Source organism: Mustelus asterias, chromosome 11 (genome assembly GCF_964213995.1).
Source record: "Mustelus asterias chromosome 11, sMusAst1.hap1.1, whole genome shotgun sequence".
Classification (NCBI taxonomy): Eukaryota; Metazoa; Chordata; class Chondrichthyes; order Carcharhiniformes; family Triakidae; genus Mustelus; species Mustelus asterias.
Window position 1 is genome coordinate 63,240,963 of NC_135811.1, and position 14,018 is coordinate 63,254,980.

The 14,018-nt window shown below is 43.9% G+C and overlaps 1 protein-coding gene across 3 annotated transcripts in view; it reads right to left on the bottom strand.

Annotated features, from left to right (window-relative positions):
* The window catches only part of supv3l1 (SUV3-like helicase), a 67,934-nt gene that overhangs the window by 40,526 nt on the left and 13,390 nt on the right, over positions 1-14,018 (bottom strand). For all 3 annotated transcript variants that reach the window (XM_078223659.1, XM_078223658.1, XM_078223657.1), the window contains exons 5-6: positions 11,977-12,068; positions 7,671-7,851 (exon numbers count right to left, since the gene is read on the bottom strand). In XM_078223659.1, coding sequence (XP_078079785.1) covers positions 7,671-7,851; positions 11,977-12,068 — 273 coding nt within the window. The remainder of the gene's footprint in view (positions 1-7,670; positions 7,852-11,976; positions 12,069-14,018) is intronic.

Sequence of the window (14,018 nt, forward strand, 5' to 3'; positions counted from 1 at the left end):
TAAACCCATTTACCATCACCTGGCTCACAGCATTGAATGTTATGATGTGCCAGGTACTCATCCAGGTCCTTTTTAAAGGATGTGAGAGAACCCACCTCTACCACCCTCCCAGGCGGCACATTCCAGACTGTCACTACCCTCAGGATAAAAAATTCTTTCCTCACATCCCCCTTAAACCTCCTGCCCTTCACCTTGAATCTCTGTCCCCTCATGACTGACCCTTCAACTCAGAGAAACAGCTGCTCCTTATCCACTCCGTCCATGCCTCTCATAATCTTGTACCTCTGAATCAGGTCGCCCTTCGATTATCTCTGCTCCAACTCCAAGCCAAGTCTATCCAACCTCTCTTCATAACTTAAATGCTCCATCCCAGGCAACATCCTGGTAAATCTCCTCTGCTCCTCCAGCATAATCACATCCTTCCCATAATGTAGCGACCAGAACTGCACACAGTACTCTATCTGTGGCCTCAGCAAAGTTCTATCGAACTCCAACATGACTTCTCTGATTTTACAATCTACGCCTCGATTGATAAAGGCAAGTGTCTCATATGCCTTTTTCACCACCCTACTAACATGCCCTTCCACCTTAGAGATCTATGGACATACACACCGAGGCCCCTTTGTTCCACAGAACTTCCTAGTGTCCTACCATTCATTGAATACTTATTTGTCAAATTGCTCCTTCCAAAGTGTAATATTACCTCATACTTTCCAGGGTTAAATTCCATCTGCTACTTATCTGCCCATTTGACCATTCTGTCTGCACCTTCCTGTAACCCAAGACACACTGCCTCACTGTTAACCACCCGGCCAATCTTTGATACATTGGTTTAAAATACATAACATGAACTGTTTCACTTTGCCTCCTGAGACCACCAAAGCAATGAGTGAGCTACAGGAAAGGTTTGTTGAGGGAAGGCTGTGCAACATGAACAAGGATTTACCACTTTGTTTGATGGGTTCTGAGTCCTGTATTCAGGTGAATAGAGTGCACTCACTGTGTGGGGGAAATGGAGATCATATTTCATTATTATGGCTCTCTTTGCATTTAAAGTTCCATATTCTGCATTTGTCTGATCACTGAGTGTTACGTGACTGACATGGCCAAGATCAGGCAGTTCTAGAGGTTTGTTCAGGCAGCTAAGTCCATTCCTGGAACAAAGTTTGCTCAGTTAAATACTGAGATGTTTCCACATTTGTAAAAGCTTACCTGAGCCTGCCACTGATATGCTTTTAACTCTTGCATTTCCCAGTCCAACTTAGGAAAGGCCATGGACCTGAAGCCATTCTGTTTCTCTCAGCACAGATGCTTCCAGACCTGCTGAGTATTTGCAGCACTTTTACATGTGTTTTTGTTTGGTGTTGGTTCTCGGGTTATTTAGGGTGGGGGGTGAGTTAAGAGAAACAAGACTTTGCATTGGTCTGCTTGAACTTTGTTCATTCAGTAAATAACAAAGCCAATTATTTGAAGATTCAATTCTCTGAAGGGGCTCTTGCTGGGTGACAGCTGCTCAGAGCTAGCTCCTGACTGCAGGATTCACTCTCTGTATTTAAATTCATCCTCCCAGAGGCTGCTCCACATCTTTCAACTCAGTGCCCTGGGAAAGCAGGTCAGAATCTACCCCCTTCCCTCCTCACCACCAATCATTTCTCCTCTCCATTCTCTCCCCTCAACCACAAATCCTCCATACTTCTTCACCCCCCTTCAAATCCTCTCTTTACCCCATTCCTCCCCATCTCATCACTTTCCCACTCCACATTACTTACCTTCCCCCTTCCCCCATTTGGGGGGACATTATCTTGTCCCCAACCCCCTCCTCTCTCTCTTCAGCTATCAGTACATAGATATTCTGAAATTCTGACTGCCAATAAACTGTTAAACTGACATAATGGCTTCATGTCATAATCTGGGGATTTGAGTATACTGCACAGTGCACAGAGTCATAGCTTTGAGGAAATTGATTGTTGCATTTCTATAACACTTCCAAAATGACTGTTAATCATTTAGAGACACCCTGGTCTTGAAAGGTGCTATTGAAAGGCAGCAGCTATTATATTAATGAAGTATCATCGACTGATTTAATACATGATAATCTATTAAATGCTTTGCATATCATGCACATGCAATGACTTAAACAAAAATAAATGCTGATATAATATCCCAGTGTTCATGGTACGGACAACATGCCAGTGACAAAAGCTGAAACTAATACACCATGTTGACCCTCTTTTGTTTTTGGGTTTTTTTGGTTTGTCCTGATACAACTCCTACCCCCCCACAAGGCGGGGTAGGTGACACCACAAGGGTCACCTACCCTTTGCTTATCAGTTTTGCTTTCACTGAGCACTGATCTCTGTTCTCCTATTAACACAGTCTGATACTTTACCTTTATGCCACTATTAACACTTTTCAGTCCTTAATGCCACCATTAACACCCCCTCTGTCTTAGGCCCATGACATCTTTGTCAATCTGTCCTTACTCCGACCTATCCCTGACCTTCTATTTAGCCCCACCTCCTCTGCCCTCTTTCCAATTACGTAATTCATTACATCTCTATTCCTCTTCAGTTCTGTAGAAGAGTCACACGGACTTGAAACTTAAACTGTTTCTCTTTTCTACAGATGCTGCCGGACTTGCTGAATTTTCTGTTTTTATTTCAGATTTCTAGCACCTACAGCATTTTGCTTTTATATTACGATGTAATGCTCAATGGATTGTTTTATCTACAAATCAGTGAATACACTTCAAAATGATTTATTAATAAAGCGTTTTGGATCATGTTGAGAATAAAGAGACATTCACCAGAATGGTCGCAGAAATAAGGGATTCAGTTATGTTTTCCTCAGACAGGGAAAGTTAAGAGGGGATTAAGAAAATTCACTGTTTCGAAACAGCAAATAAAGAGAAACTGTTTGGGGTGGCACAGTGGTTAGCACTGTTGCTTCACAGCGCCAGGGACCTGGGTTCGATTCCCGGCCTTGGGTAACTGTCGTGTGGAGTTTGCACGTTCTCCCTGTGTCTGCGTGGGTTTCCTCCGGGTGCTCCGGTTTCCCCACACATTCGAAATATGCGCAGGTTAGGTAAATTGAACATGTTAAATTAGTGTCCAAAGATATGTAGGTTAGGGAGATTAGCAGAATAAGTACATGGAGTTACGGGGATAGGGTCAGGGTAAGATGCTCTGTCGGAGAGTTGGTGCAGACCAAATGGGCCGAATGGCCTCCTTCTGCAGTGGAGGGATTCTATGATTCTATGTTTCCAGTGTGTGACAACACTGATTCTGGTACATAGAACATAGAACAGTACAGCACAGAACAGGCCCTTCGGCCCACGTTGTTGTGCCGAGCTTTGTCTGAAACCCAGATCAAGCTATTTCCTCCCTATCATCCCGAAGTACTGCATGTGCCTATCCAATAGCTTCTATTAGTAGTAGTAAGGAAAGTATGTAATTTCTTTAAAATGTTTGTGGGATCTTCAAATATTTTTAAGAACGTTTAATAAGAACATAAGAACTAAGAGGAGTCGGCATTCAACCCCTCGAACCTGCTCTGCCATTCAATATGATCATGGCTGATCTAATCTCGGCCTCAACTCCACTTTCCTGCCCGCTCACTATAACCTTCAACCCATTACTAATTGAAAATCTGTCTATCTCCTCCTCAAATTTATTGAATGTCCCAGCATCCACCGCACTCTGGGGCAGTGAATTTCATGATGTGGAGATGCCGGCGTTGGACTGGGGTAAACACAGTAAGAAGTTTAACACCAGGTTAAAGTCCAACAGGTTTATTTGGTAGCAAAAGCCACACAAGCTTTCGGAGCCCCAAGCCCCTTCTTCAGATGAGTGGGAATTCTGTTCACAAACAGGGCATATAAAGACACAAACTCAATTTACATGAATAATGGTTGGAATGCGAATACTTACAGCTAATCAAGTCTTTAAGGTACAAACAATGTGAGTGGAGAGAGCATCAAGACAGGCTAAAGAGATGTGTATTGTCTCCAGACAAGACAGCCAGTGAAATTCTGCAGGTCCAGGCAGGCTGTGGGGATTACAAATAGTGTGACATGAACCCAATATCCCGGTTGAGGCTGTCCTCGTGTGCGCGGAACTTCAGCGGTCACGGGCATTCGGCCTCTGATATTCGGGTAAGCGTTCTCCAAGGCAGCCTTCACGACACACGACGGCGCAGAGTCGCTGAGCAGAAACTGATAGCCAAGTTCCGCGCACATGAGGATGGCCTCAACCGGGATATTGGGTTCATGTCACACTATTTATAATCCCCACAGCCTGCCTGGACCTGCAGAGTTTCACTGGCTGTCCTGTCTGGAGACAATACACATCTTTTTAGCCTGTCTTGATGCTCTCTCCACTCACATTGTTTGTACCTTAAAGACTTGATTAGCTGTAAGTATTCACATTCCAACCATTATTCATGTAAATTGAGTCTGTGTCTTTATATGCCCTGTTTGTGAACAGAATTCCCACTCAGCTGAAGAAGGGGCTTGGGGCTCCGAAAGCTTGTGTGGCTTTTGCTACCAAATAAACCTGTTGGACTTTAACCTGGTGTTGTTAAACTTCTTGCAGTGAATTTCCACAGACTCATAACTCTTTGAGAGAAGTAATTTCTCCTCACCTCTGTTTTAAATCTGCCCACTCCTTATCCTAAAATGATGACTTCTTGATTGTCCCACAAGAGAAAGCATCCAATCTATTTTATCAATAATTTTAATTATCCTTTACACCTCAATTAGATCTCCCCTCATTCTTCTAGATTCTAGAATATAGGCCTAAACTGCTCAATCTCTCTTCACAAGACAAAACCTCATCTCTTGGATCAATCCAGTGAACCTCCGCTGAACTGCCTCTAATACCACTACATGCCTCCTTAAATAAGGGGACCAAAACTGCACAATACTCCAGGTGTAGTCTCACCAATGCCTTGTATAGTTGCAGCAACACCTTTAGGTGGTTAGCTGGTTAGGTGCATTGACCCGAACAGGCGCCGGAATGTGACGACTAGGGGAATTTCACAGTAACTTCATTGCAGTGTTAATGTAAGCCTTACTTGTGACTAATAAACAAATTTTAAACTTTAGAGTTTGTGTCAATTTTAATTTTCTTGCATAATATGAAATACTAATCCATGTGACCTGGGGACCCTTGACCTGGGAGCAGTTCTAACAGGAAGGAAGTTAAAAAAGCTGTGTGGCAGACAAAGGAGAGCTGCAGATAGAAAAGGGAGAGGAAATGGGGGGTGATGGAAACCGACTCACAGATGCCGACACAAAGAAAAATCAGATAAAGCAAAGAGGAACAGAGAATTTTTGTGAGAAGAAAATCACTCTCAAGACAAAGTCAGCTTTTCTGCTAGGTAGAAAAGGAGACAGGGCTTCCATTGTGTAGCTGTGAACCTCTGTAGTGCCACATGTCTGCAGGGAGTGACATGGGGTGTCTGTGCACAGCGTGCCATTGTTGTATTGACTATTTAAAGTGAAATTTATCTTTTTATTTGAAGTGTCATTTGCTAATTGATATTTAATTAACATGAATCAGCATTCATGTAAAAGTTACAAAGAGTGAAATCTTATTGATAATTCCTCCATATGGGGATTGTTATTTTGGTTTACAGTTCCCCCACAGGATTCATAACACGTGGCAGGAGGGTTGGTAACTGGAAAACACGGATACAAGGTGATTGTCAAAAGAACCAGGGGCAATGAGGAAACTTTTCTCTTGCACGCTGAGTTTTGATCTGGAATGCAGTGCCTAAAACTGTGGTGGAAGCAGATTCAAAAGTCATATTTAAAAGAGAATTGGGTAAATACTTGAAGAAAATGGTAGAAATGGCAGAGGTACTCAATGTATACTTTACTTCAGTATTCACAGTGGAAAAGGATCTTGGTAGTTGCAGTGCAGACTTGCAGTGGACTGAGAAGATTGAGCATGTGGACATTAGGAAAGAGGATGTGTTGGAGCTTTTGAAAAGCATCAAGTTAGATAAATCGCCGGGACCGGATGGGATGTACCCCAGGTTACTGTGGGCGGCGAGGGAAGAGATTGCTGAGCCTCTGACGACGATCTTTGCGTCATCAATGGAGACGGGAGAGGTTCCGGAGGATTGCGGATGTGGTTCCGTTATTCAAGAAAAGGAGAAGAGATAGCCCAGGAAATTATAGACCACTGAGTCTAACCTCGGTGGTTGGTAAGTTGATGGAGAAGATCCTGAGAGGCAGGGTTTATAAACATCTGGAGAAAAATAGTATGATCAGAAATAGCCAGCACGGCTTTGTCCAAGGCAGATCATGCCTTACGAGCCTAATTGAATTTTTTGAAGGTGTAACTAGACACATAGACGAGGGAAGAGCGTAGATGTAGTTTATATGGATTTCAGCAAGGCGTTTGATAAGGTGCCCCATGCAAGGCTCATTGAGAAAGTGAAGGGGCATGGGATACAAGGGGACATTGCTTTGTGGATTCAGAACTGGCTTGCCCACAGAAGGCAAAGAGTGGTTGTCAATGGGTCTTTTTCAGCATGGAGGTCGGTCACCAGTGGAGTGCCCCAGGGATCTGTTCTGGAACCCTTGCTCTTTGTGATTTTTATAAATGACCTGGATGTGGAATTGAAGGATGGGTTGGCAAGTTGGCTGATGGCACAAAGGTTGGTGGGGTTGTGGATAGTGTAGAGGGATGTCAGCAGTTGCAACGAGACATAGATAAGATGCGAGACTGGGCGGAGAAGTGGCAGATGGACTTCAACCCTGATAAGTGTGTGGTGGTTCATTTTGGCAGGTTGAATAGGATGAAAGAATATAATATTAAGGGTAAGACGCTTGGCAGTGTGGAAGATCAGAAGGATCTTGGGGTCCGGGTTCACAGGACGCTCAAAGCAGCGTCGCAGGTAGAAGCTGTTGTTAAGAAGGTGTATGGAATACTGGCCTTCGTCAATAGAGGAATTGAGTTTAGAAATCGGGAGATAATGCTGCAGCTGTATAGGACCCTGGTCAGACCCCACCTGGAGTACTGTGCCCAGTTCTGGTCGCCTCATTACAGAAAGGATGTGGAAGCCATAGAAAGGGTGCAGAGGAGATTTACAAGGATGTTGCCTGGATTAGGTGGCATGCCTTATGAGGATAGGTTGAGAGAGCTAGGTCTTTTCTCCTTGGAGAGGCCAAGGATGAGAGGTGACCTGATGTTGAGGGGTATTGATAGAGTGGATTCTCAGAGGCTTTTACCCAGGGCTGAAATGGTTGCCACAAGAGGTCACAGGTTTAGGGTGCTGGGGAGTAGGTACAGAGGAGATGTTAGGGGTAAGTTTTTCACTCAGAGGGTGGTGGGTGCGTGGAATCGGCTGCCGGTAGTGGTGGAGGAGGCGGATTTGATAGGGTCTTTTAAGAGACTTTTGGATAAGTTCATGGAAGTTAGTAAGATAGAGAGTTATAGGTAAGCCTAGTAGGTCGGGACATGTTCGGCGCAACTTGTGGGCTGAAGGGCCTGTTTGTGCTGTAGCTTTTCTATGTTCTAAAAAAGATTTACAGGGCTGTAGGGAAAGAGATTAATTGGTTCTACCAAAAGTCCAGCAGAGACTGATTGAAGCTGTCATTCCCAGCATACAGACAGACTGTAACATAATACTACATTACAAAGATTGAAGACGTTATTTACCAGGTGGGAGACTGCCATATATCACTGCACATTCCAGTCCGCGAGCTTCAATTTGACGACTGAGTGAATAGATATCAGTTTTACTGAAGCACACAATACAGTCACCAGGATGCAGATTATCCAGAGACTCCAGGGCCGAGTCCAGAATAGTCATGGGGGTTAGCCGCTTGTAACTTTCAACCTGTTCAACAGATAACATTAGTTAGCTGAAAAAACTCTGCCTTTTAGAGAAGTTACACTGCAAATGATTACACAGTATATATAGAAACCATTGAACACCAGGAGAATAAAAATCCAAACCCTCGCCTCAATCTACAACAGGAAAGATGCACTTTGTTGTGAAGCTGCTCACTGTATTGTCCACGTGTTATTCTAAGCTGCAACACATTTCAGCTATAACATGCTAGTCACAATACCAGAGAGGAGGAATTCCTGGAGTGTATACTGGATTGTTTTCTGGACCAATACGTTGAGGAATCAACTGGAGAGCAGACCATCCCACACTGGGTGTTGTGTAATGAAAAAGGAATAATTGGCAATCTAGTTGTGTGAGATCCCTTGGGGATGAGCGATCATAACATGACAGAATTCTTCATCAAGATGGAGAGTGGGGTAGTTGATTTGGCCTGAATTTATATAAAGGAAACCAGGATGGTATGAGACACGAGTTGGCAATGATGAATTGAGAAACGTTACTTAAAGGGAAGATGGTGGATAGGTAATGGCAAACATTCAAGGCGTGCATTGGTGAACTGCAACAATTGTTTATTCCTGTCTGGCACAAAAGTAAAACTGGAAAGGTGGCCAAAGCATGGCTTACAAGGGAAACTAGAGATAGTATTAGATTCAAGGGAGAGGCATACAGCTTGGCCAGAAAAAATAGCAGACCTGAGGACTGGGAGCAGTTTAGAATTCAGCAAAGGAGGAACAAGGGACTGACTAAGAAGGGGAAAATAGAGTACAAGAGTAAGCTTGTGGGGATCATAACTGACTGAAGGTTTCTATAGGTATGTGAGGATAAAAAAAATGAAGACAAATGTAGGCCTCTTACAGTCAGAAACAGGGGAATTTGTAATGGGGAACAAAGAAATGGCAAAACTAACTGAATATATACTATGGTTCTGTCTTCACAAGAGGATACAAATAACATATCAAAAATGTTGGGAACATGGTTTGGTGAGAGGGAGGAACTGAAGGAGATCAGTATTAGTAGAGAAATGGTGTTGGGGAACTGATGGGATTGAAGCCCAATAAATCCCCAGGGCCTGATAATCTACATCCCAGAGTATTTAAGGAAGTCGTCTGAGTAATAGTGGATGCATTGGTGGCCATCTTCCAAGATTCTATAAACTGTGGGACAGTTCCTACAGATCAGAAGGTAACTAATGTAAACCCACTATTTAAAAAAGGAGGTAGAAAGAAAACATAAGCCTGACGCCGCTAGTGCAGAAAATTCTAGAATCCATTATCAAAGATTTTAGAGCAGAACAACTGGAAATCAGTGGCAGGTTTGGGCAGAGTCAGCATGGGTTTATGAAAAGGAAATCATGCTTGACAAATCTATTGGGGTGGCACGGTGGCACAGTGATCAGCACTGCTGCTTCACAGTGCCAGGGACCTGGGTTTAATTCCGGCCTCGGGTGACTATCTGTGTTGCATGTTCTCCCCATGTCTGCGTGGGTTTCCTCCGGGTTCTCCAATTTCCTCCCAGTCCAAAGATCTGTGGGTTAGCTGGATTGGCCATGCTAAATTGCCCCTTACTGTCAGGGAGATTAGCTGGGTAAATATGTGGGGTTAAGGGCCTGGGTGAGATTGTTGTCAGTGCAGGCTCAATGGGCCGAATGGCCTCCTTCTGCACTGTAGGAATTCTATACTTCTATTGCAATTCTTTGAGGATGTAACTAGTAGGAATTAATGAGGGGGAGGCAGTGGACATCGTTTATTTGGACTTTCAGAAGGCCTTCGACAAAGTCCCGCGGAAGAGATTAATATGTAAAACTAAAGCACATGGGATTGGGAGTAGTATTGAGATGGATAGAAAACTGGTTGGCAGACAGGAAACAAAAAGCAAGAATAAATGGGTCTTTTTCCAAATGGCAGGCGACTATTGAGGTACCTCACGGGTCAGTGCTGTGACCCCAGCTATTCACAATATATATTAATGATTTAGATGAGGGAATTAAATGTATTATCTCCAAATTTGCAGGTGACACAAAGCTAGGTGGGAGGGTGAGCTGTGAGGGGGATGCAGAGAACCTTGAGTGTGATTTGGACAAGTTGAGTGAGTGGGCAAATGAATGGCAGATACAGCATAATTGCTGCAGTCCCATGACCAAGCGGGAGGCAGAGATTTTACTTAATGCCCTTAATAAATGGTCTAGTATTAAGATGGTAAAATCTAAATGAATCAGATGAAAGTGCCAGTCCATTGTCTGGCACTTGTGTAGTGAGAATGTTATTTTCCACATATCACCCAGTCGGAATGTTATCCAGGTCTGGTCGCACACAGGCATAGGCTGCTTTAGTGCCTTAAGAATCATAGAATCCCTACAGAGCAGAAGAGACCATTCGGCCCATTCAGTCTGCATTGACTCTCTGACAGAGTATCTTATCCAGGCCATCTCCTCCGCCCTATCCCCGTAACCCCACGCATTTACCATGGCTAATGCATCTAACCTACACATCTTAGGATACTGATGGGCAATTTAGCATGGCCAATCCACCTAACCTGCACATCTTTGGACTTAAGAATCGTGAATGGAACTGATTCCATTTATCAGCAAATAGCCATACTTCTGATGATATGATGGAAGAAAGGTCACTGATGAATCACAGCTAGAAATGATTTGGCCCAGGACACTACCCTGAGGAACTCCTGCAGCAATGTTCTGGGACTGACATGATTGGCTGCAACAACCCCAAATGTGCCAGGTATTTCCCTCCTGATTCTCAGTGGTTGATGGGGACAGTTTAGAGGGAGCTTCTGGGCTCATTTGATGCCACATGCATTCAAATGTTGCCTTGATCTCCAGGGCAGTCCTCTCACTTCTTCTCAAGTTCAACACAAAAATAGAAAATGCTGGAAAATCTCAGCAGGTCTAACAGTATCTGTGGAGAGAGAATAGAACCAACGTTTCAAGCTCTGATTAAGGGTCATCCAGACTCAAAACATTAACTCTATTCTCTCTCCACAGATGCTGTCACACCTGCTGAGTTTTTCCAGCATTTTCTGTTTTTGTTTCAGATTCCAGCATCCCCAGTATTTTGCTTTTATTCTCTCAAGTTCATGTTTAGACCAAGGCTGCAATGAGGTCAGAAGCTGAAAATCCCTGGCAGAGCCCAAACTAAGCACTGGTGAACAGATTATTGCTGAGTGAGTGCTTCTTAACAGCACTGTGAATGACACCTTCCATCATTTTGCTGATATTCAAGAGTAGACTTATGGGGCAGTAATTGCCTGGCTTGGATTTGTCCAGCCTTTTGTGCACAGGACATACCTGGGCAATTTTTCACATTGTTGGGTAGATGCCAGTGTTATAGCTGTACTGGAAGAATTTGGCTTGGGGTGCAGCAAGTTCTGAAGCACACATCTTCAGTATTATTGCCTAATTGTCAGAGCTCATAGCCTTTGCAGTGTCCAGTACCTTCAGTTTCTTTATATCATCTCAGGACAGGTACAGCAAAGGGTTAGATACAGAGTAAAGCTCCCTCTACACTGACCCCATCAAACACTCCCACAGCAGATACAGCACAGGGTTAAATAGAGTCACTCAAATTGGTTGAAGACTGACATCTGTGATGCTAGAGGTTTCTAATGGAGGCCGAGATGGATCATCCATTCAGCACTTCTGGCTCCTGATTGTTGCTCATGCTTCAGCCTGGTCTTTTTTTGCACTGATGAGCTGTCCTCCTCCACCACTAGGGTGGGGATATTTGTGAAGCCTCCTCCTCCAGTGTTTAATTGTCCACCAATATTCACGGCCAGATGTGGCAGGACTGCAGAGCTTAGATCTGATTGGTTAGTTGTAAAATTGCATAGTTCTGTCTATTACTTGCTTTTTCTGCTGTTTGGCGCACAAATAACCCAGTGTTGTAGCTTCACCAGACTGACAACTCATTTTAGACATGGCTGGTGCTGTTCCCAGCATTCCCTCCTGCACTCCTCATTGAATAAGCTGATAACAGCAACTGTGCCTGCTAGTTGTGCTACCAAATGGCGGACTTTTCTTTGCCCAACTTTTTTAAAACAAGCCCATCTTCTCCCTATGGTCCTTACTCCTCCTTGCCCCATACTTTGGCCACACACCTCAACTTCCTCTCCTGTGTCATACATCAGCTCCATCACCAGGTTAACAGCTGCAGCTTCTCCACAGATATGGATTTCTTCTGCACAAAGACCTGTGGTGAAATTATAATCACATTAAAACAATACATCAAACACTCCCAGGACAGGTACAGCACAGGGTTAGATACAGCATAAAGCCCCCTCTACACTGTCCCCATCAAAAACTCCCAGGGCAGGTACAGCACGGGGTTAGATACAGAGTAAAGCTCCCTCTACACTGACCCCCATCAAACACTCCCAGGACAGGTACAGCATGGGGTTAGATACAGAGTAAAGTTCCCTATACGCTGTCGCCGAAGATTCCCAGGACAGGTACAGCATGGGGTTAGATACAGAGTAAAGTTCCCTATACGCTGTCGCCGAAGATTCCCAGGACAGGTAGAAAGAGTAGGACAATTAGAAGAGCAAAAAGGGGGCATAAAAAAGGACTTGCGAACAAGATTAGGGAGAATCCCAAGATATTCTATAAATACATTAAGGGGAAGAGGTTAACCAGGGAAAGAATAGGGCCCATCAGAGACCAAGGAGGCAATCTGTGTGAAACCGGAGGACATTGGAAGGGTGTTAAATGAATACTTCACATTAATCTTCCCTCAGGAAAAGGAGAACATAGGTACAAAATTCAGGAAAAGGGACTACATAGACATAGAACATAAAACAGTACAGCACAGAACAGGCCCTTCGGCCCACAATGTTGTGCCGAGCTTTATCTGAAACCAAGATCAAGCTATCCCACTCCCTATCATCCTGGTGTGCTGTGAGGAACTTGCAAAGATTAACATAGGAAATTAAAAGGTATTGGAGGCTCTGACAGGCTTAAAAACGGACAACTCCCCTCGCCTGAATGAATTGCATGCCAAGCTGCTGTGGAAGGTGAGGCAGGAAATTGCAGGGGCTCTGACATAAATTTTTAATTCCTCTCTGGCCACAGGGGAAGTCACAGTAAGAAGTCTCATTACACCAGGTTAATGTCCAACAGATTTATTTGGTAGCACAAGCCACTAGCTTTCGGGGCGCTGCTCCTTACAGGAGAAGTGCCAGAGGACTGGAGGACAGTTGATGGGGTTCCACTTTTCAAAAAGGGGGGTAGAGATGAACCAGAAAATTACAGACCAGTGAGTCTCATGTCAGTGATGGGGAAACTATTGGAAAAAACTCTGAAGGAGAGAATTCATCTCCACTTACAAAAGCATGGGTTAGTTAGGGATCGTCAGCATGACTTTGTCAGAGGGAAGTCATGCCTAATAAATTTTATCATATTTTCAAAAAATTCAATCAAGTGTGTGGATGAAGGAAGTTCAGTTGATGTAGTTTATAAGAATTTTAGCAAAGCTTTTGACAAGGTCCCACATGGGAGACTGATTGAAAAGGTTAAAGCACATGGAATTTAGGGAAACTTGGCAAGGTGGATCGGAAACTGGCTAAATAATAGGACACAAAGGTTAGTGGTAGAAAGTTGCTCAAGTGACTGAAGGCCGGTGTCTAGTGGTGTACCACAAGGATCAGTACTGGGACCCTTATTGTTTGTTATATACATAAATAATATAGATGGAAATGTGAGGGGAATGATAAGCAAGTTTGCAGGTGACACCAAAATTGGTAGGGTGGTTAATAGTGAAGAAGGAGGAAGTCATAGGTTACAGGATGATATGGATGGGTTGGTCAGATGGGCAGTGCAGTAACAGATTGTGTTTAACCCTGGTATGTGTGAGGTGATGCACTTTGGAAGAAGTAACAAGACAAGGGTGTATTTAATGAATGGCAGGACATTGGGAAGCTCATTGGTGTAATTATTCACAGATCCCTGAAGCCAGCAGAGCAGGTGAATAGGATAGTTAAGAAGGCAGTGGGACACTTACTTTAACAGTTGTGGCTTGGAGTACAAGAGAGAGGAGGTAACGTTGGAGTTGTACAGAATGTTGGTTAGGCCACAGATGGAATACTTTGCGCAGTTCTGGTCACCTCACTATAGGAAGGGTGTGATAGCACCAAAAGGGGTACAG